At 46.4% G+C, this 20,590-nt stretch overlaps 1 protein-coding gene across 1 annotated transcript in view; it reads left to right on the top strand.

The window, feature by feature from the left end:
- WASF2 (WASP family member 2) overlaps positions 1 to 17,498 on the top strand; it is a 28,072-nt gene extending 10,574 nt beyond the window's left edge. Inside the window, exons 2-8 of the mRNA XM_056846929.1 lie at positions 609 to 743; positions 5,113 to 5,266; positions 6,913 to 7,030; positions 7,836 to 7,966; positions 13,127 to 13,282; positions 14,286 to 14,788; positions 17,341 to 17,498. Coding sequence (XP_056702907.1) covers positions 609 to 743; positions 5,113 to 5,266; positions 6,913 to 7,030; positions 7,836 to 7,966; positions 13,127 to 13,282; positions 14,286 to 14,788; positions 17,341 to 17,498 — 1,355 coding nt within the window. The remainder of the gene's footprint in view (positions 1 to 608; positions 744 to 5,112; positions 5,267 to 6,912; positions 7,031 to 7,835; positions 7,967 to 13,126; positions 13,283 to 14,285; positions 14,789 to 17,340) is intronic.
- Positions 17,499 to 20,590: the final 3,092 nt, after the last annotated feature.

Raw genomic sequence — 20,590 nt, 5'->3', positions numbered from 1 at the left:
GCCCTCCCCAGGGAGATTCATCAGCCTCCCTCTATCAGTGTCTTCTGCTAGTAGGTAAAGACTTCGTTTCATGTGGCATAAGCCAAATAATAGTTACTGGTCCTCTTCCCTGGTTTTGGTATTATTTATTTATGCATGTTATTAATTTTAAATGCTGTCTTTAAATTGTTCAAATGTTTTAATGTTTTTATGCTCACCGCCTTGGGGGCCCTGATCAGGGCAGTATAAAAATGTTTTAAATAAATAGAATCTGGGAGACCCAGGTTCAAATCCCCACTTTGCCATGGAAGCTAGCTGGGTGACCTTGGGCCAGTCATGAGGAGAAAATGGAGGAGAGGAAAACATTGTAAGCTGCTTTGGGTCCCCGCTGGGGTATAAATGAAGTAAATAAATAAATGCACATATAATTGCAAGCATTTTACACACAGGCGCTTCTGTACAGAATCTGTTTAGCTCCCCTCTGCCAGTCAGCACTGGGGTGCATAACAGACGCAACAGACAGAGGTGAAAAGGGCAGGTTTTGAGAGAGAGCAACAGGCTTGAGGGGCTAGATGACTCAAACCGTTTTGTGATTGGTCACATTCTGCTCTCTTCTGTCCCCTTTGTAGGTAAATTTGCTGAGGACATATTTGGCGAGCTTTTCACACAAGCCAACACCTTTTCCTTTCGTGTGAGCTCTCTAGTCGAGAGAGTAGACCGCCTGCAAGTCAAAGTCACTCAGCTGGATCCCAAGGAGGAGGAAGGTAAGGGAGCAAATGATGTCCCTTCTAGGCCAAGTACTCCAAAGAGCCATGGAAGCCGCTGAGGAATGCTCATGGCCTTGGAGTGAACTTGCAACGGGCTTGGGCGCCTGTCAGTTGGCCATCTGTCCTGTATCCGCACTCAGAATGGTCGTCAGATGTTCCATGTAGTCAGGAATGGCCTTGTGTAAGTAGCCTCCCTTTTTATTGCACCATGAGCTCATTTTTTTTAATTTTTTTATTTTTCCAAAATTATTAATCACATAGTTTAACAATAACATAAACAGTAAAAAGTAAAAACAAATAGGTAACATTGTTAAAAAAAATTATATATAATCAAGAATTGTTGACTTCCCCTACACCTCCCTTCATCTTGTAATAAATTAGTAATCTCTTTTGCACAAAATTCTAATCCTGATACTGTTGTTAATATTTATTGATCTCTTTGACATTTATATTTTTCAAAGAAAAAAAATTAATAGTTAGTAATATCATATAAAGAAAAGAAAAAAAGAAATAAGAATAAAAGAAAGAAGAGAAATAGTAAATCTCACTAATAGTAAATGGATTAGTATAATAAAAAGCATTTGATTATTTCCATTAAAAATTAAATTATTTTGTAAGTCCTCCATTTCTCCCTAACACTCATTTAATACATATTGTTTTTCTAGTAAATTGATATCATATATCAGGGGTGGGGAACCTTTTTCCTGCCAAGGGCCATTTGCATATTTATAAAATCATTCGGGGGTCATACCAGGTGTAGATCTCCCAGTGGGGGGGGGAGAGGCTAGGGTTGCCAGGTCTCCAGCCACCACCTGGAGGTTGGCAACCTCAGGGGAGACCACACAGAGAAGGCCTGCAGGGCGCCCCCACTCCCCCCTCTCAGGTGGGAGGGCAGCCAGTGGTGGGCCCCAGCAAACAGCCCGCAGTCGATTGGCAAGGGAGGAAGGAAAACAGAGAAAGAGGAAAAGGGAGGGAGGGAGAAAGAGAGAGAAAGGGAGAAAGAAACGGAGAGAGGGGGAGAAAGAGGGAAAGAAAGAGGGAAAGAGGGAAAGAAAAAGAAAAGGACGGAGGGAGACAAACAAAGTGACAGAAAAAGAGGGAGAGAGGGAGAGAAAGGAGAAAGAGTGACAGAAAAAGAGGAAGAAAAGAGATAAAAGCCTCCCCCGTCCACGCACACACATCCGCGCATGCCAGCCCGCACAACCAGGTCCCAGCCTCCCCACCTCCCCCGCCCACACACACCCTGTGGCACACGGAGCTCCGAGCAATTAGGCCCCAGTCTCCATGCCCTCCCCCCTCCGAGTCCATAAAGGGCCCCCCTGAAGCCCGATCGGCTCCCGCATGCATGCTCTGCCGCCGGGAGCCGCTGGCCTCTCCCCCCCCCCCCGCTGCTCAACAACAGACAGGCAGCGAGAGGGGCTTACAATGTGCTGTGGCGTTCCTGCACGCCGTGGCTGTAGGGGGCAGCCTTAGGGGAAGCATCCCTCCCCCTCCCCTCTCGCCGACCAACAGCCGACAGTTGGCGAGAGGAGGTCCAAAGGGCACTGCAGCGCCCCTGTAAGCCGCAGCCACAGGAACAGCCTCGGGGAGGACCGCCCTGCGCCCCGCCTCCGTGGCAGGGCCCCGGAGCTCCCGAGGGCCACAAAAAATGTCCTCGGGGGCCACATACGGCCCCCGGGCCTGAGGTTCCCCATCCCTGTCATATATAGTTCTATTTCCATTATAACCAATCCTTTTAACCAGTTCCTTTTCGATCTTATCCAGAAGAGACACTAGACTCTTTTAAATTAGTCCCTTTGTCCGGAATTTCCAGCATTTCTTTCTTTTCCACATTAGCAGTAATCGTCGAAGAGCATCCTTGGAGATTGTTGGTAAAGTCTCTTCTACAGATAGATAATTTCCATAGTAAATCCATGTTGCAATATCTTCCATCCCAAATTCAAAGAAAAAGATCCTGACAGCCCCAGTTTTTCTACTCATTAAATCCTCCAAGCAGGTGTTGAAAAGTTCATCAAGCAGATTAAGGAGACAGAAGTCAAAATCACTCACATTCAAATCCATTGTTGTCAGATGGGCTATTGCAGATTGTTTATTGTAATTCCTCGTTTCCTTTGCAGGGTTCTTCCGTTCTTCATCTCTCTTATCAACTAGAGGGCCCTCTAGTATCTCCTCTGATCTCATTGTGATAATTTGGGTTTTTATGTCTTTAAGATCGTCTGAGATGATGTCCAGGTTTTGATTAATAAATTGAAATGAAATGTTAATCAAAGCAGAGAGTTGTTCCATCTGTGTAATCAGATATTCCATGGTTGCTACTTCTGAAAATTCCTGTTGAAACTCAGTTAATAAGATCCAGGCAAATTCCAGTGTAGTAAATAACAAGGAGGTGCTGCAGGAATCAGGGTCATAGACCTTCCGTCTTTTTTGTGGTCAGGAACTTTGGAAATATTGGCCAGTTACACACCAATACCACACTTCTGATTCCAAGTTCTCTGGCTCTCTCGCGATGATAGATTGTTTCCTGGAAGGACGTGGCCGGAAGGCTTTGTTTAGTTAGAAAGACTACTCTTCGGGGTGGGGGAGGTTTCCACTCCTCCCTCCCCTTTATACGTAGTAGTTCCTGATTGGCAACTGAAGCGTCTTTCAAAAATCTTAATTGTTATGTCTTCCCACTGATCAAATTGATAAGATCCCTGCCGGGTTATCAGATCTTTTCTTGTTTTTAAAAAGTCATTTAAACGTTGAGTGGGGATTGGTTCTTGTAGGTTATCCGGGCAGTGTGACCGTGATCTTGGTATTTATCCGGGTCACACAGCCCGGATAACCTACAAGAACCAATGAACTCTGACCGTGAAAGCCTTCAACAATATATTGAGTGGGGAGATACGGATTCGACTGATGTATTTAACAGTCTCCTGGGACTTCCAAATCCAGGTAAAACAAAGGAGTTCTTTTAAACTTACTCAGATTTTAGGAGAGTAGGTATTCTTGCTTCTGTATAGTTGCTAGATGGTAATAGATAGGGGAGAGCGAAGCCTAAATTCGAAAGAGACGTCTGCGGCGATTTATTACCCCTCAAGCTGGTGGGACTACTACTGAATCTCCGAAGTCATAAAACTCAGAGTTCAGGAGTCAAACCGCTCTTCATCAGCTGCAGGAGATTTCCTGATACCCGTTCCACTATTTAGGAATCGGGAGGGGCGCGTTGACACCCCTATTTAAGACGTTTCTTGGTTCCCCCTCCGGGAGCCCCCGGGGAGACGGGTGCTTTGCTCAGCTGCCCTAGCGGAAGTCTCGCACCATGAGCTCATTTGATGGTCATGGTGGGAATGGATCCTCCTTGCTCTCCATCTGGGAGGGTCAAGGGTGCGCATGTGTATATCCATGTTTAGGAGCAGGTGCCTCATATCCTTTTCAGAGATAGTCTGATCTCTCCCCTCCTGATAAAGATGGGCAATCTGGCTTCTCCTACTGACCATGAGAGATAACTGCATCCTTTAAAAAAAAAAGAAAAAAAAGAAGTGGGAACACTGGGTTTACGGAGCATTATGAAGCAAGCACCCACACACAAGCTGTTACCAGATCTCAAGTGTCGAAGAGTCGGGATGATTGCATTTTTTTGTGAGGATCTTCAGTGGCTCTTTGGAAAGCTGGTGGACTTGAACGAGCTCTAGATACTTGTGGAAATCAGCCAATTTTAACTGTATTCAGACATCAGAAGTCCTGCTACATTCGTGACGAGTTCCAGGCTGGTTCAGTCCCAAGTTGCATGTTTCCTTATGTATTTGATCCCAGTTTATGGGAAAGATATTTCAGTTGGTTTTAGCACCTCGGTTCCATTGTCACAACCGGCAGTTCTTCACCTGGACAGTATTTATTTGTTTGTGATGTCTGAATACAGACTTTATACCAACCGAATTTCTCGGTTCCTGTCATAAGTAAACATTTTCAGATACATGGTTATTATTTAGCACCATTTGATCAGTCAGTTGACCAAAGTGTGTGCCTGTTCAGCTTGAAGCTTTCTGAATGCTGGTGGATATCCTCTTTGACCAGGGTGGGGAGAGAGCATGCTGTCCATATCCCCATTTTTTAAAAAAAGGAAGTGTTCTGCTGCTTGCTTAAGAAATTATTCCAGGGCAGTCTGGCTCATTAGCACACAAGTTTAGCTGTTAAGCCTAACAAGGTTTCAAATGCAGCTTCAGATGATAGTGTGAAAAGGGTTTCTTTAAAAATGCTTCTTTTCAAGAGGCAACTAAAGAATCTGTACGATTATCAGAGTGCACTGAAAACAATCACTGAACAAACAGCAACCTAGTTTGTGTTTGAGATCAAGCCTCAGTTTTCTGTCTTTCTTTCTTCTTAGTGTCCCTGCAAGGTATTAACACAAGGAAAGCCTTCAAAAGCTCCACAACTCAGGACCAAAAGCTCTTTGTCAGAGACTCTCTCCCAGTGCCTGTCCTTGAAACGTACAGTGTTTGCAACACACCACCTCCTCTTAACATTCTCTCCCCATACAGGTAATGTGTATTCAGAACTGAGCAGGGAAGGCTGCCCAGATGATTGATAAGGTCATGAACTTGCATTGAAACTGCCTTCTTCCCCAGAGGCAATGGAGTAGCGCAGCTAGTCCATAAGAGAGCCTCCTGGCTGATCAAGGAATTGGCATATCCACTCTAAGTAGGCTATGTATTCGGGGCTTGCTTTTTACTTGAGGACGATGTGACGGGGAAGGCAGGGGGAACAATACAGACTTGTAAAATTCTGGACTCTTAAGGAGAAAACAGACTGGGAAACACTTTTTCTCCAATAAGATCAGAACTTGGTGTAACTCAATGAACTTGACAATTTTTTCGGGGTAGACGAAGTATTTTTTTCACACAGCCAATATAAAGTGGCTTTTGAAATGGGAGTGGGGTGTTGGGATAACAAGCCTATCTCTGGCCATTCGCCGTGCTATCCAAAAGGAACCTCTGTGTTTAGAGGTAGTGCACTCTTGAGTATCAGATGTTGAGGGCAAGCAAGCAATGGCGGTCTCCACATGAGATGCCAGAGGTACGAGGCCAATAGCGGCTGGAAATGGAATGCTGGCTTGGGTAGAACTTGGTCTCCATTCTCTGGGGCAGATTGGCCACTGCCTGGGGACTCTATTCCCTGGACCAAGCTGCTTTGGTGACCACATCCTCCCAGAAGAAATGAGAGGTCCCTGCTGAGGTCTCTGCAAAGACTTCTTGTTCATTGAAGAGAGAAGCACCTTCCTCTCTGGAGTGTCTCTGTTGATTTTAACTTAAGCAAGCTCTGGAGCTTGGCTAAAGGCAGCGTGGGAGCAGCATGTGATGCTTTTAGCCCAGCAGGCACCTCCTGTCTTTGTGAAACAAGAGACACCCCCGAGAGGTCTCCGAGTCATTGCAGGGAGGAAAGGAAGCAGCCAGAAAATCGTCCGTTTGATGAATTCATTGTATATGTTTTGTGCAGCAGTGCTTTCAGCAGTCAGATTCACTGCCCAAACTTCCAAAATGACAAATATGGCACAGGATTTTGTGTTTTCATTTACTATTCTGTGTAATGTTACTCCTTTTCCTTTTTATGTACAATTTACAGTGCATATATTTGCAAGTAGAGTCTCCTGAAGTAGGTGCAGGTGACTCTTCTGGAAGGTGTGACTATCTGTTGGTGCCTCTGTGCCAGGTCTCAGGAGGCTGGCTCAACCCGGGGTAGAATATGGTGGTACAACCAGCCGGGTTTTTTCTGTTAACATCTAGCTGTGTTACGTCATCCTGCAGGATAGCAAGCAGACTAGTGGGAGACGCATAGATAGGAATACAAATGTTTCCTTGGCCCACATTCATAAATATCTTTATGAACACGTAAAAATTAATTACCGGTAGCTGGAGGCAACGGTCTTCCAAGGGGTGCTGCTACCTTGCAGAGGAGGAGCATGTAATGTTGGCTTCTGAATCCTGAAGGTAGAGCAGGCACTCTTGTTGTTTAGGTTGAGATAGAAAATGCTAGTCCTTTCTCTGCTCCTTCCCAGAGTTTTTTTGGGGTGGGGAAATGGGATCTTCATTCAGGGCCTGTAGTGTTTGCACCTGGTATCTAATTTGTTTTATTGAGGCTTTGAAGGCTCAATCTTTGTCTTTACTGTGTCTCTGTGGTTCTTTCCTAGGGATGATGGCAAGGAAGCACTTAAATTCTACACAGATCCATCTTATTTCTTTGATCTCTGGAAGGAGAAAATGCTGCAAGACACCAAGGATATCATGAAAGAAAAACGGAAGCATCGGGTGAGAGGAAGGGCACCTTTTGCTTACTTGATTTTTTAAAAAAACTTGAACAGGTCAGGGGAGGGTGAAAATATAGAACTATTAGAGTGCGGGCGCACTCTAAGTTGTCATGTGGTACTGATGAAACCCCACAGGCCTGAGCAGTGCTCGACATGAATAATGGGAACCCCTAACATTCCCCCCAATCCTCTGCTGTGTATAGCAGAGAAAGAGAGTACTTTTTAGAAAGTAAGTCATGAAAATCTCCAGTGTGGTCCACTTCTGCTGTAAGTAAACCCAGTCGAGTAGGTAGAGTCAAAGGTCTGGCTTTTGAGTGCCTCATCCTCTGTCCCGTCCTCTTGAAAGTCCAGAGAAGGGAGCAGGATTTGGTGATTGTGTGTCTTATAGAACAATCCTGTGGATTACTCTGATAATCGTAGTGATGGAGCACTGTACAAAGTGCAGATGTTCCTCTATTTCACCAGCTTTGTGTAAAGAGAGGCTAGCCGACTGCCACTTGAGGCCTCCTTTCAGGAGCCAATAACAGCATTCTCTAGAAAAGCAGAAATAGTTTTTCAGTTGCCTGCAGAGAATCTCCTAGCTTCGCACTGTGGAACACTGAAGAGGCTTGCTGCTCTTCATTTTTTAAGCAGATATGCTCAGACGAGGGAGAATGCGCTTTCGGAAGGCATCTTGTGGTCTTCCTGTGGGTGCTGTAGGGACTGACTTTATTCCTACCAATGCAATGAAAACAGGAGCATCTTACCAAAACGCCTCTTTCTGAGCCCATTTTAACAAGGTTTTTTTTAAAAAAATATTTCTCTAGAAAGAAAAGAAGGACAATCCAAACCGAGGAAATGTGAATCCACGGAAAATCAAAACCCGGAAAGAAGAGTGGGAGAAAATGAAAATGGGACAAGAGTTTGTAGAGTCAAGGGAAAAATTTGGACCACCTGGGTAAGAGGAAATGTTGCAGCTGACCTGATAAAAGTAGAGCATGGTTGGTATGAATGTTGTCTGTGCGGCCCGGCACTTCCTCCCACTTCCCTGTACAATACCAATCTACCAGCGTTTCATAGAGTCTCCTAGTAACCCATTTGGCAATGGGAAATTTTTTTGCTAGGTCAGTAATATGCACCCTTGTATCCTGCAGTGTCCCTGGGGTTCAGGGTAGACTACACAAATGCTTTGACGCTTGGCATAGGTAAGGGAAATGCTCATTCCGTAGAGCTCGAGATCTGATTTATCCCTAGGGTGAACACAACGGAGCGTATGGTGGCTGGGATCCAGAGAACCATGCATACTGGATACCCAGGAAACATTTTGGACTTGTGTTGTTCAGTATGCAGCACTGGGGACTGTTGTTCAATCTCACTTTTAAAGGAAGGGTTTTTTAAAAGACAGCTGGATACAGCAGGGAGGGTGGTCTGATCAGAGAATTCACAGACTCACATGGAGTATGCCCAAGTCCATAGGTGTACCTTAGGTAGCTCTTTAGAGCCTGGCCAGTTTATTTGAGTTTTCTGTTACTCTTATCTCAAATGTTTAGGAAGTGGTAACAGGTTACTAGGCTGTCCTGACTGTTGATTTTTCAGCCTTCTAGAGAATTCACCTCTTGTTGCACCCCCACAAAACCCGCTCCTACTGCAAAAATTGTGAAACTGAAGAAAATTATCAATCCAAGGGTTTAATTGGCATCACATACAGGAAGACAGGCGATTTGCCTGCAGTGTACACAGAAGGGACAGCTGACCTCCAAGGTCATACCCAGGAACTGCTGAAATTGCCCAGTGGTGCACAGAAGCCACATGGCTGTTTTAGGGGCTGCTGGCTTCTCCAGGTATGACTGTCTGAAGTCAATGGGGTTGGATATCGAAGAAGAAAGCCTCTGTCTGCCTAATGACCTGCAGCTGCTTCTATCACCCAAACAGCAGCCATGGGCTGTGTGTTCTTCCACATGTGTGGTGGAGGCTAATCTGGTGATCTGGATTTGTTTCCCCACTCCTACACAGCTCTCTCAGCCTCACCTACCTCACAGGGTGTCTGTTGTGGGGAGGAGAAGGGAAAGTGATTGTAAGCCAGTTTGATTCTCCCTTAAGTGGTAGAGAAATTCGGCATATAAAAACCAACTCTTCTTCTTACTTGCCATTCTGGCCTAGCACGTGGCTGCAGGAGGCGGTGGCATTGGTCGAGACGTCTTTGAAGCATGGGGGTGGGGTGTTGCTTTCAGAGTACTTCTGGACTTGCTTGGCAGTTTAAGCAAGTGCAACTGTTCTGCCTCCCCTCTCTCCAGTATTCCCTTGCCTTGGTGGCCTGCCTGCGTTTTTTACATTGTCCTTTTTTTGTCATGAATGTGGGAGGGAGATGGCAAACAAACCCAATGCCGAAAACAGCCCCAAATATGGTCTGTTTTCCTTTTTTTAGCCTAAGATACTTGAAAACTACTCTTTCCCTTTCAGACTCTCCTCTGAAGTAACTCTTGCCTTGCATTTTTAACACCTCTTGGTGTTAAAAAGGTAAAGGTAGTCTCCTGTGCAAGCACTGGGTCATTACTGAACCATGGGGTGACGTCACATCCTGACATTTACTAGGCAGACTGTTTACGCGGTGGTTTGCCAGTGCCTTCCCCAGTCACCTACACTTTACCCCCAGCAAGCTGGGTGCTCGTTTTACCCACCTTGGAAGGATGGAAGGCTGAGTCAACTTTGAGCCGGTTACCTGAAACCAACTTCTTTTGGGATCGAACTCAGGTCGTAAGCAGAGCTTTTGACTGCAGTACTGCTGCTTACCACTCTGCGCCATAAAAAGAGAAACCTTGAGGGGACAGGACTATAGATAAAGTTGACCATTGCTGTGCCCATGGCTTGGCCTGGCTTGGCCCTGTCAGTCTGTGTTTTGCTGGGCCCCATTCCCCTGAAAATATTAGAGAGCTGCCAAACTATCATGTTTTTCAGAGGCTGCTGCTGTTGTCTGCCCACTAGCATTTATTTTCCATGCCTCTTTGCTCTAGCAGTGAACTGGAAATGTCAATTAGGTGTCTTTAAAGGCTTTTTAGTTGTTTTGGCAAGCAGGTGAAACTTGCATAATTCTACATACAATATTTTTTATGATGCCTATTATTCGCAGCCTGGGCTTGTTGGTTTTGAGATTCATAGCAAATTTGCAAACTCTGAATAAGCATTAATCTGAGTCGAGATGGCTGCAGGTTCAGACATTGTATTGGCTGGATTTGAAAAATGCCTCTAATGAGTGTGTAATTTTGCATGAGCAGGAGTTAGATTCACATGACTGCCTCTCTCTCTCTTTCTCTGTAAGGCAATTTGTCTTCCACATATATTTGCCACTTTCCCAAGGTGCAGGGCCCCATGGACCCCACACCGAGGGCATCAGAGATCACTTCTGAGGGGGAAAAGATTGCCGCTTAAAGCTACCCTCATGTACAATGATGTTTCATCATTTCTAACTAAGCCCGTCTCTGCTTTGGGTTCACTTCCAGCTAAGCACACGGGGATGGTTGGAACCCTATGGAATTAGCCATCCTCTTGAGTGTGGGGCACAGCCTGTATATTTTTTTAAGTGTTTGTTTCACTAATTGAGACCATCTCTTGAAGCATTTCCAGGTCAGGCAACTGCTGTGTTGTACAAATTTAACTGAGCTGGCCGTTCATACTTTCCCATCCAGGGCAGACCATGGAAACGAGTACATCTTATTTAGACAAACACTCCTAAAAAGCGTGCATTTTTTTAAAAAATCCAAAGGAAATTAATTCTCCCTGCTGGGTCCCAGTGGCACTCTGCTGGAGTTTAGCCTGGTCCTGGTGAACTTGGGAGTTCAGTGAAAGTTCAGGAGGCTTCAGCCCCACCTCTCCATGGCCTTTGCCTCTCGTTACCTGGAGCTCTCAGAATCCTAACTCTGTCCTCGCTGCTCTCAGTGCTGAATGTTCTTGCAAAGAACAGCACTGCTATTTATCCTTTCAGTGCCCTCTGCTTGCTACATCCTTTGCTCTCAGAGAAACATATTTCCGTCTAGACATTAGGAAGAATTTTCTAACCGTTAGAGCGGTTTCTCAGTGGAACAGGCTTCCTCGGGAGGTAGTAAGCTCTCCTTCCCTGGAGGTTTTTAAGCAGAGGCTAGATGGCCATCTGTCAGTAGTGCTGATTCTATGATCTTAGGCAGTTCATGAGAGGGAGGGCACCTGGGCCATCTTCTGGGCATGAAGTATGGGTCACTGTGGGGGCGGAGGTAGTTGTGAATTTCCTGCATTGTGCAGGGGGTTGGACTAGATGACTCTGGTGGTCCCTTCCAACTCGCTATGATCCTGTGATTTATTATACTTGTATATCCCGTCTTTCTTTTTCTAAAAAAATAAAACAAAACCCCAAATCCCGAGGCGGCTCACCCACAGAAATCGGAAGCGGCCTTTTTGCTGTCCTTTCCTGTCCTGCAGTGGTACCTGGTCACTGATAGGCCCCAACAGAGAGAGGCCAGGTGATCGTTGGCCAGACAAGGATCAGGAAGGAAGCCTCGTTCTTTCCTTCTGTAGGGTGCTAGCTGATGGAGTCCCAAGAGAGAGGGACCAGGCGACAGTTGGCATTTTAAGTCTTGGATTTAAACAAAAAGTGTTTTTGTGTCGGTGGCCTTCACACTATATTTTGGAGAACTTGGAGCTTCATTAAGAGACCTGCCAGGGGTACCTCATTGGGAAGGTTGATAATGGCAGGAGAAGCTTTCCTGGAACTTTCTTGCCTCCCCACCACCACCCTGCTGCCAATTCTTCCCTGCAATAGTCAGCCACAGGCAAGGTGGGGGCTTGGGTGTTGCTCCTTTTACACAGAGCAATAGTGAGGCCCAGTAGGCCTGTGACTAGTGTTCCAAGTGAGTGACACGTGTGCCCCAAATTCTCTGCAATGCGTAGGGTTTCCTTAGCTGACAGGTCAGTGTCAACAGTCGTCTGAGAATGGTGCAAGCTGGAAAGCCATGGTTTGAATCGGAGTACTGCCAGTGGCGCATGCATTTCTTACACTAATAATGTGCAGGGACATGCTCATCTGATAAGGATGCTCACCCTGTAAAAAGTCCTGAGGTGAAGGGGAGCAGGGCATGGATCATGGACAGAGAGCAGATATAGCAGAGACCAGCTAAACAGCTGGCTTTGCTGCAAGGCGAAAAGCACGCAAAACTTCCTCCACGTTTCAGGAGCTGGCAAGATCCACCAGATTGGCCAAAGGAAGAGCTGTATTGCTGTTACAGCCTCTGCCATCTTCTCTCTGTCAGAATTTCAGCAGTTTGATACTAAGGCCTGAATGATGTGTTCATATATATGTGGGAATCCCTTCCTGGACCATTCCACCTGAGACTGTAGGCGGAAGGATGCATGTTCATATTCTTCTCAATGTTTAAACAAAAAGCGTGTTCGTGAGATATTAGCACGTTAAGCTTTAGCCCTTCTCAGCATACTAACTTTCCACACATAGGAAATTCTTGCCATTGGAGGAGCATTCAGACATGCAGTCACCCACCCGCATTCAAAATTGGTACAATCCCAAAAGGGCTGCGCCTTATGAAACTTTTATTCTTGAAGGACATGACAGAGAGGTGGGTTGGGGGAAAAAAGACCTGAAGGGACACCTAGTCCTACTTTCTTCCTTGAGAGATTTCCCCCTCTCCCTCCCCCCATGATCCTTTATATTTTAGCCCAAACACATGCACACGTACACAGTCCTGCCTCATCAGAAGCAGAAAGAAGGAACAAGCCAATCTTGCGACTTCAGAAGAGCCTAGACAAGAATGTTTAGTAAGTCTTTTATATACAGCCCAGGAGAGTGAACTATTTATTCATTGTATCTCTGGGGAACAGAACAAACACATGGGTTTCTGATACTCAGTGCTGTGTTCCTACAGAGTAAAAGGTGATCCCTGTCAAAAGAGTTGCCGCCTAAATGGTGAGGTAAGGTGTTTCTCGGCATCCCTGTCTGCTTTCCCTGACCTTAATGTGCCTGCGGTTATTTTCTCACTGAAGGATGCCATAGAAACTTGGAAGAGGAGGATGTTATTTGATGTCAGTCTGTGCAGCCCAGGGCTGTTTTTTACTTGTTTGTTTGTTGGGTCATTTTTAGGTACCACTCCAATATGGTGTACCAGAATGGCAGCATTGGCTCTAACGAAAGTGTAGATACAGGCTACTACCCACCTCCTCCACAGCTGGATTCAGGTTCGCCGTCTCCTCCTCCAGTCACGGAGGACAGCCTTCCTCCACCACCAATGGAATTTAGGTAAGCATCCCTAAATCACAAGAGGCGAAAAGATGGTTAGTTGGCTTGGTCCTAGAGGCCTCCAAACCACGTGCTGAATTGAGACTACACTGAGCCTCTCCAGTAATCCGCCTTGATGGCTATGAACGCAGCCCAACACAAAATTTTAAACTTACTTAAAACATTATGAGATCAGCTATCGTTAGTGTTAGTGTATTTTATGTGTGGCAGACAATTCTTCTTCCAATGTGGCCTAGGGAAGCCAAAAGATTGGGCACCCCTGCTTTATGCTATCACCTTTATACTTGGCGGAATACCGCTTTCATCTAGGAGGAAAAGAGTGTGTACTACTGTGTGAAAATGACAAGTCGTTTTACAGTGATTACACATGTATGAAGGCACTGTGAAACAAATTGAACATTGGTTCACTTTCTCAAGAAGTGTATTATTTTATCATTGAAGTTAGTATGCAAAGTAGACTACTGTTGTATGAGAAAGATAGCAAGACTTCTATATTAACTTGAGATCTGGGAACTTAGTTCAAATGAAAGTTGATGTTTCCTGGATGTTGTAGATTTTGTACAGTTTTGTGTTGCTCGTGTGTGTTTTTTCTCTGCAAGATGGATTTTGGAATAATCGCGCCCTCCCCGGCTCCCTTCATGGGAAAATTCTGTCATGGAATGCTCTCCAGTCATGAGGTCCCCAAACAATTCCATTTGCTGGAACTGGTTTTAAAAGCATCCTGTTGCCAGGGCTGTCTTTTGAGCTAGCTGTGTTCATGGCACCTTCTTACCCTGGTAGCCTTCTCCCCATAAGCATCCCAGAGAATCCTTCCAAAAGCCAGCCTTGGGATGCAAAGCAGGACATTAGACACCTTTGTTTTAGACAAATATAGCAGGGAAAATATCAGGAAAAGTTGGGGAGTAGTTGCTTTCCTTGGCCTCATGGCAGTTGTCTAGGTCTGCGGTCCTTTACAAAACTAACAGACCACTCTGTCTCTCTCTCCAATCTCCACTCCCTACAGCTATCCGGCGCACAACCAAAGTAGTTCCGGAGGCCTGAAGAAATCAGGCCTGGTCAGCCCAAGCCACCCACCACCAGCTCCACCCATTGGTTCGCCACAGGGAGCCCGGCCGGGTTTTGCACCACCCCCTGCACCTCCTCCACTGCCGCCGATGGCGGGGATTCCTCCGCCACCACCTCTTGCAGGCTTCCCAACCGTGGGGATCCCACCACCCCCATCCCCTCCTTCCTTCCCCCCCCACCCCGATTTTGCTGCCCCTCCACCCCCACCTCCGCCAGCGGCAGAGTATACCCTTGTGCCCCCACCCATGTTACCCCAACAAGGTGGCGGTGCACCACCTCCTCCTCCTCCCCCACCCCCTCCCGGGCCCCCTCCTTCATCCTTTGGTGGCATGGATGGCCCAGAGGCTCTTCCACAGCTGGACACAGCGTCCTCCAAGCCAAAGTCTTCACTGCCTGCTGTTAGTGAGGCTAGAAGTGACTTGCTTTCTGCTATTCGTCAAGGTAAGTCTTGTCTCTTACTGCACATGCCTGGCCTGGCCTTCTGAAACTCGATGTTTCCTTGCCCAGTGGGGAGAGGGGGGGAAGAAGGATCAGGAGGCGTTTGAGCCCTTACCAGTTGTGGGTATGTGGCAAGCATGTGCTTAGAAACCCCTTCAATGAACCCCCAGATACCGTCCTCTTTCACCTGAGGGTGTAGTGGTTAAGAGTGGTGGTTTGGAGCTGTGGAGTCTGATCTGGAGAACCGGGTTTGTTTCCCCACTCCTACACACAAAGCCAGCTGGGTGACCTTTGGCAAGTTACAGCTGTTAGAGCTCTCTCAGCTCCACCTACCTCACAGGGTATCTGTTGTGGGTAGGGGAAGGGAAGGTTATTGTAAGTCTCTCTTGGTAGAGAAAGTCGGCAAAGAAAAACCAGCTCTTCTTCTTTTGAGTCAGACTTTCACAGTTTGTGTCGTAAATTTCTGTGTGTAAATGCAGCGCTTCAGAAGACGCACCTGAAGCTGTTTTGTATTGACCCTTGGTCTGTGTTGCCTACTCTGACTGGAAGCCGCTTTCCAGGTTCTCAGGCTGAGACCACAAGGTCTCCGAAGTGCCTGTTTCCTCCCATCACTTCTACAGCCATCAAACAAATATCCTTCTTCTGAAAGCACTGGCTCAGAACAGCACCTCTAGAAATGCAGTCTGGTGGTGGTGGGAAGTGCCGTCAAGTTGCAGCCAACTTACGGCAACACCTTAAGGTTTTCAAGGCAAGAGACGCTCAGTTGCAGTCTAGGGGAGACTAAACCTGAATGATGAGAGCCAGTGTGGTGTAGTGGTTAAAGTGTTGGACCAGGATCTAGGAGACCCAGGTTTGAATCCCTGCTGTGCCACCGGCACTTGCTGGTTGACCTTGAGCCAGTCACCACTCTCAGCCTAACCTATCTCAGAGGGTGATTGTTAGGCTAAAATGGAGGATGGGAGAAGGGTGTAAGTCACTTTGGGTCCCCACTAGGGAGAAGGGTGGGGTAAAATTAAGTAATTAAATAAATCACTTCCCACCTGGTCCTTTAACTAGATGTGCCAGGGATTAAACCTGGAACATTCTGCATGCAAAGCAGATGTTCTTCCATCGAGCTACACCACCTTCCTTAAAACTGTAAATCAGCCACACTTTGTAACTGTTTTGGGGAGGGAGTGGTATTTCTCCGTTGGGTTCTCAAGTGCCAGTTAGTGTGACCTCTGGGTTCTGTTTCATTGTGTGAGCCAAACGGGCTCAAACAGCAGCAGTAGCATAATACTTTTTTATTAGGGCTCACTGAAAATCCCCAAGCAGTAAAGCCAAATAATTGCTGTCTTTTCTGTTTGCAATGAGAGAGAAGCTGCTTTATTTCTGGATGCTTCCGATGAGATCTTTTGCACAGCCTGCAAGATGTTTCCCTGAAGACTCCCTCATGTTACAAACAAGCCTGTACCAGCAACACAGTGGGTGGGATCCAGACTGCATTTTCCATCAGCAGAGTGGAAATTTCTTGCCTGCCCCCACTGTAGCCCACAAAATCCTACTCCAGGGGGTATTGGGGAATTTGAGGAATACCGTGAGGGGGCTATGCAGTGGGAAGTGGGTATCAGTGGAAATTGCCAGTTTAGGCTGGATCCAATCCAGTGGGTTGGTTTCCGTGAGTCTGTTCCGCTAGCAGAGGTAGTGTCCTCAAGCAGAAGGGGCTGTCCCTTGATGGAAGACACTCTTCCAGGCATCTTGCACCAGGGTAAGGCTCCTTCTGCCTGATGACAGTGACTCTTCGGAACAGATCGATGGCATCCAATACATTTCCTTCTGTTCTCCCCATCCCTCCATTTTTTAATATTTTAACACCCAGCCTGGGGAAGATTTCCGTGAAATTTGCTAATCCAGGACTTTTAATCCAGACCAAGGGTATCCAACAGTTGCCATTAAAAGCCAGTTGCCATTAAAAGTTGCCAATTCCCATAAGGGCCTTCTCAGTAACCCGTCCCTCCCCCTCCTCTTCCCTCACCTGGATTCCAGCTCCGCAAAACAGAGAGCTAGTATGGTGTAGTGGTTAGGAGCAGTGGACTCTAATCTGGAGAACCGGGTTTGATCCCCCACTCCTCCACATGAGCGGCAGACTCTAATCTGGTGAACTGGGTTGGTTTCCCCACTCCCACACATGAAGCTAGCTGGGTGACCTTGGGCTAGTCACACTGTCTCAACCCCACCTACCTCACAAGGTGTCTGTTGTGGGGAGAGGAAGGGAAGGAGATTGTAAACCAGTTTGATTCTCCTTAAAAGGCAAAGAAAGTTGGCATATAAAAACCAACTCTTCTTCTTCTAATTGGTCTTTATGAAGGTGGTACTGCATTACTGCTTCCGTTTGGATTTTTCTCCCAGTGCTACCATCACTCTTGTGCATTTTATTTCGTCAAGTTGCTTCAGCGTGCTTCCAGACACAGAGCAGCTCTTCCCCTGGGCCCTCCAAACAGCTGCATTAAAAGTTGCCGTTTCCCATTAAGGGCCTTCTCAGTAACCCATCCCTCCCCCTCCTCTTCCCTCACCAGGATTCCAGCTCCGCAAAGTAGAAGAGCAGCGTGAGCAAGAGAAGCGAGATACTGTGGGCAACGATGTGGCGACCATCCTTTCCCGCCGCATCGCGGTGGAGTACAGCGACTCGGAAGACGATTCTTCAGAGTTTGATGAAGACGAGTGGTCCGACTAACTGCTTGCCCGCTGCGTCGTCTCTTTGGAAATGAGACGAAACACCCACCCTTGCCCAGATTACCAAAACTCTCCTTGCTTATCTCTCTCCTCCAGTAACCAAAGATCGCTTATACCAAGGGCTTCCAGTTAACCACCTGCCTTCTTTCGTTGACAGGACTTGTGCCTCCTCTCCAGTTAAAGAGGGAAATGGAAATTAACTCCAAATCTCCAGATTCTCAGGGCTATAGAATGAAATCTGGTTAAAGATTTCTTTTTGGTGGGGAGGGGTCAATGCAGCTGCGGGCAAACTTGAAAATTATAGGCCCCCCGAGGCAGCCGAGAAACGTCCTTTCAAATGGCCGCCATTTTTAAGGGCAGTGTATTTACAGGTGGCTCTCTTCCCCCCCTTGCATCACTATGACAGGTGTTGGAAAGGAAACTCAGCACCCATTGGGTGAGGGGCTTCTTTAACCGCTCAAATTGGGAGATGCTGCAAGAAGGTGGGCTTGATTTTCTGTTTTCTTTCCATTAACAATCTCTTAAAGTCTGTAATGGGTGCTTGAGGAGAGTTTGCAGTCTATACAGGATAGATGGGACTTGAAAAAAAGGTTCCTCTGTCCTTCGTTGTGGTTCCCCAATGCTATCTAAAGGGGAAGGATGACGCAAAGAGCACAGAATCCCGCCAGCTTTTCCAGTTGTTCTTGTCTAATTTTTTTGGCCATGTGAGACTGCAGCATAGCCTTTCCATTGGTCAAAAGGGGACCCCTCCTTGCTCTTTCACTAGTGAAAAAGCTGGTATGACCCCCCCCCCCCAGCCTCACTGACCCTTTTTGCCCAGTTGTTTGTCACAATATCATCTGAACTGGGAAGTAGTTTCCAGTGGTTGCAAAGGGCCCAAAAGCACCAGGCATCATGCTAAGCAGAGAACTAGGTGGCACTCTCTGCCACAGGGTGAACTAGTGGTAAATTAAAGCCTTCAGCCCATGCTGCTTTTCCTCTCCAAACATCCCATGAAAGTTTTGCCTTGTGGACCAAATTGGTCATTGGTAATTCACAGCCAGTCTGCCTTTGCTAGCTTACTTTAACCCCTTCCTGAATTATTTCTACCTTGTTCATTACCAGACCAAAAAACCCATTCTGTTTCCCAGCTTGAATTGCATGGGTTGTCAGCAGCAACTGATGGAGTGTATGACAATAAACTGTAGATATTTTTTAATAAATATCTACAGTTTAAAACTAGGTTTTACTTTAAATCCAGAACAGCAGCATTAGATACAAATACCTCTCTCTTTCGAGTGCCTTTTTAAATGGCTCTTTTGGGCTTGCCTGCCCAAGAGCTGATATGCAAAATAACCCAAGGGCAGGTCTTTAAATACACCTGGGGGTCCTGGCTACTGGAATGCTGGATGCCCTCCATAAATAAGGAACCTGGTTCTGGGTGCCAGTCAGGGTACCCGCCTCCCCTTTGCCAGTCTGAAATTCTTTACTTTGCCCTACATGGCTTTTTTTATTTTTTGAGCTATAATGTCTTGTAACTTGCTTTCCTGTGGCAAAAGTGAGTTGTAATTGTTAGAGGAGTCATCAGGGGGTCCTTTTGACCTTCTGCTTACAAATCCTTATTACTTTTTTTTTTTTAACCCCAGAGTTTTGGATGCCAGAAATTCTCAGTAGTCCAGGTATTGTTGGTTTTGGCTAAGAGACTGAAGTGGGTGGTTGATTGTTTCAGTCTGAGCCCCAAACCCCAGTGAAGGTACTGGGGAAGAGCTCATGTAGGAACTTCCTTCTCAGAACATTCTCAGAGTCTGGTGCTTTAAATAAACCGAATAAATAAAAATTAGTGGCACAGATCAGCCGGAAGTCTTATTTTCTGTGGAGAGACATCACGATGGGTAGCCATGTTAGTCTGTCACTAGCAGCCATGTTAGTCTGTCACTAGCAGTAGAAAAGAGCAAGGGTCAAGTAGCACCTTAAAGACTAACAAAATTTCTGGCAAGATATGAGCTTTTGTGAGCTGTGGCAAAATTTCTGGCAAGATATGAGCTTTTGTGAGCTGTGGCTCACGAAAGCTCATACCCTGCCAAAAATTTTGTTAGTCTTTAAGGTGCTACTGGACTCTTGCTCTTTTCTATTTTCCATGTTAGGCTGGGAAGAAAGGGAATGGCTCCTTCTGGTGAGCTTAGCTGTAAAAAGCACTCAAAGTTAGATCTGTGCAAAATGCCACATGAGAATTTTTTAAAAAATGGTGCCAGCCAAACTATTTTTTCATCCTTTGCTGTTTTTTTTAAAAAAAAATTAAAAGAGAGGAAGGTGCAGTGTCTTCTGTGATTTGGAACGCAAGAGTTCATGCCCAAGGCACAGATCAGCAGCTTTCTGAGAGTAAAATGCTGTGACCTTGAGTCCGTTCTGTTCTTGTAGCTCTTCCCCCATCTGGGTTGTCGAGATCCATGCGACACGACTGGCAGCCTTGCGCTAGTATAACTGTTAGGGAATTAATGTTTGTGTGTGTGTGTGTTCTTGTCTAAGGGAACAAATGGTGCTTCACACAAACTGTGCCACACACATGTGCACTTGAACCTTCCTTTTTGTACTTGGGATTAGAGTGGTTAGTGTGCCAGTGATGTTGCCTTCCCCCCACCGGCTTGCAGAATGACTGTTTCGATCTGAGTTGGTAACCAGCTGCTCAAAGCCAGGGTGTCCTTAAACGATCCAGAATAAAAAACATGAGCTTCTCTGCAGATTAAATACTAATAAAAACCAGTCGGGGCACCTCTCTTTTAAAATGTCTAAGAGTATTTTCTCCCCACTCACCCCCTCCCCCCCCGGCTCCAGTTCTCAACTCACTGTCTTCTGCTGGTTCTGAAACCTTCCCCCCCCCTCCCCAGCAGTCGCTGATTCCCCCACCTTTACTTCCCATCTCCACATGAGCTGATCAAATCCAGGGAGAGGAATCCTTCAAAAGACACAACGGCCACAGAGTGGTGTCAGACAGCCTTTGGGTAGAAACGGGGGACTACTTTAAAATGTGGCTGCTTTTGAATTCCATGCCTGGGGAAAGGAGGCAGTGTCCTTTCAACAGGTTGCCGTGCCTTCGGAGACTCTCTTGCAATGCTG

This window comes from Euleptes europaea, chromosome 3, assembly GCF_029931775.1.
Source record: "Euleptes europaea isolate rEulEur1 chromosome 3, rEulEur1.hap1, whole genome shotgun sequence".
Taxonomy (NCBI): Eukaryota; Metazoa; Chordata; class Lepidosauria; order Squamata; family Sphaerodactylidae; genus Euleptes; species Euleptes europaea.
This window is presented reverse-complemented; position numbering and strand designations above follow the sequence as displayed.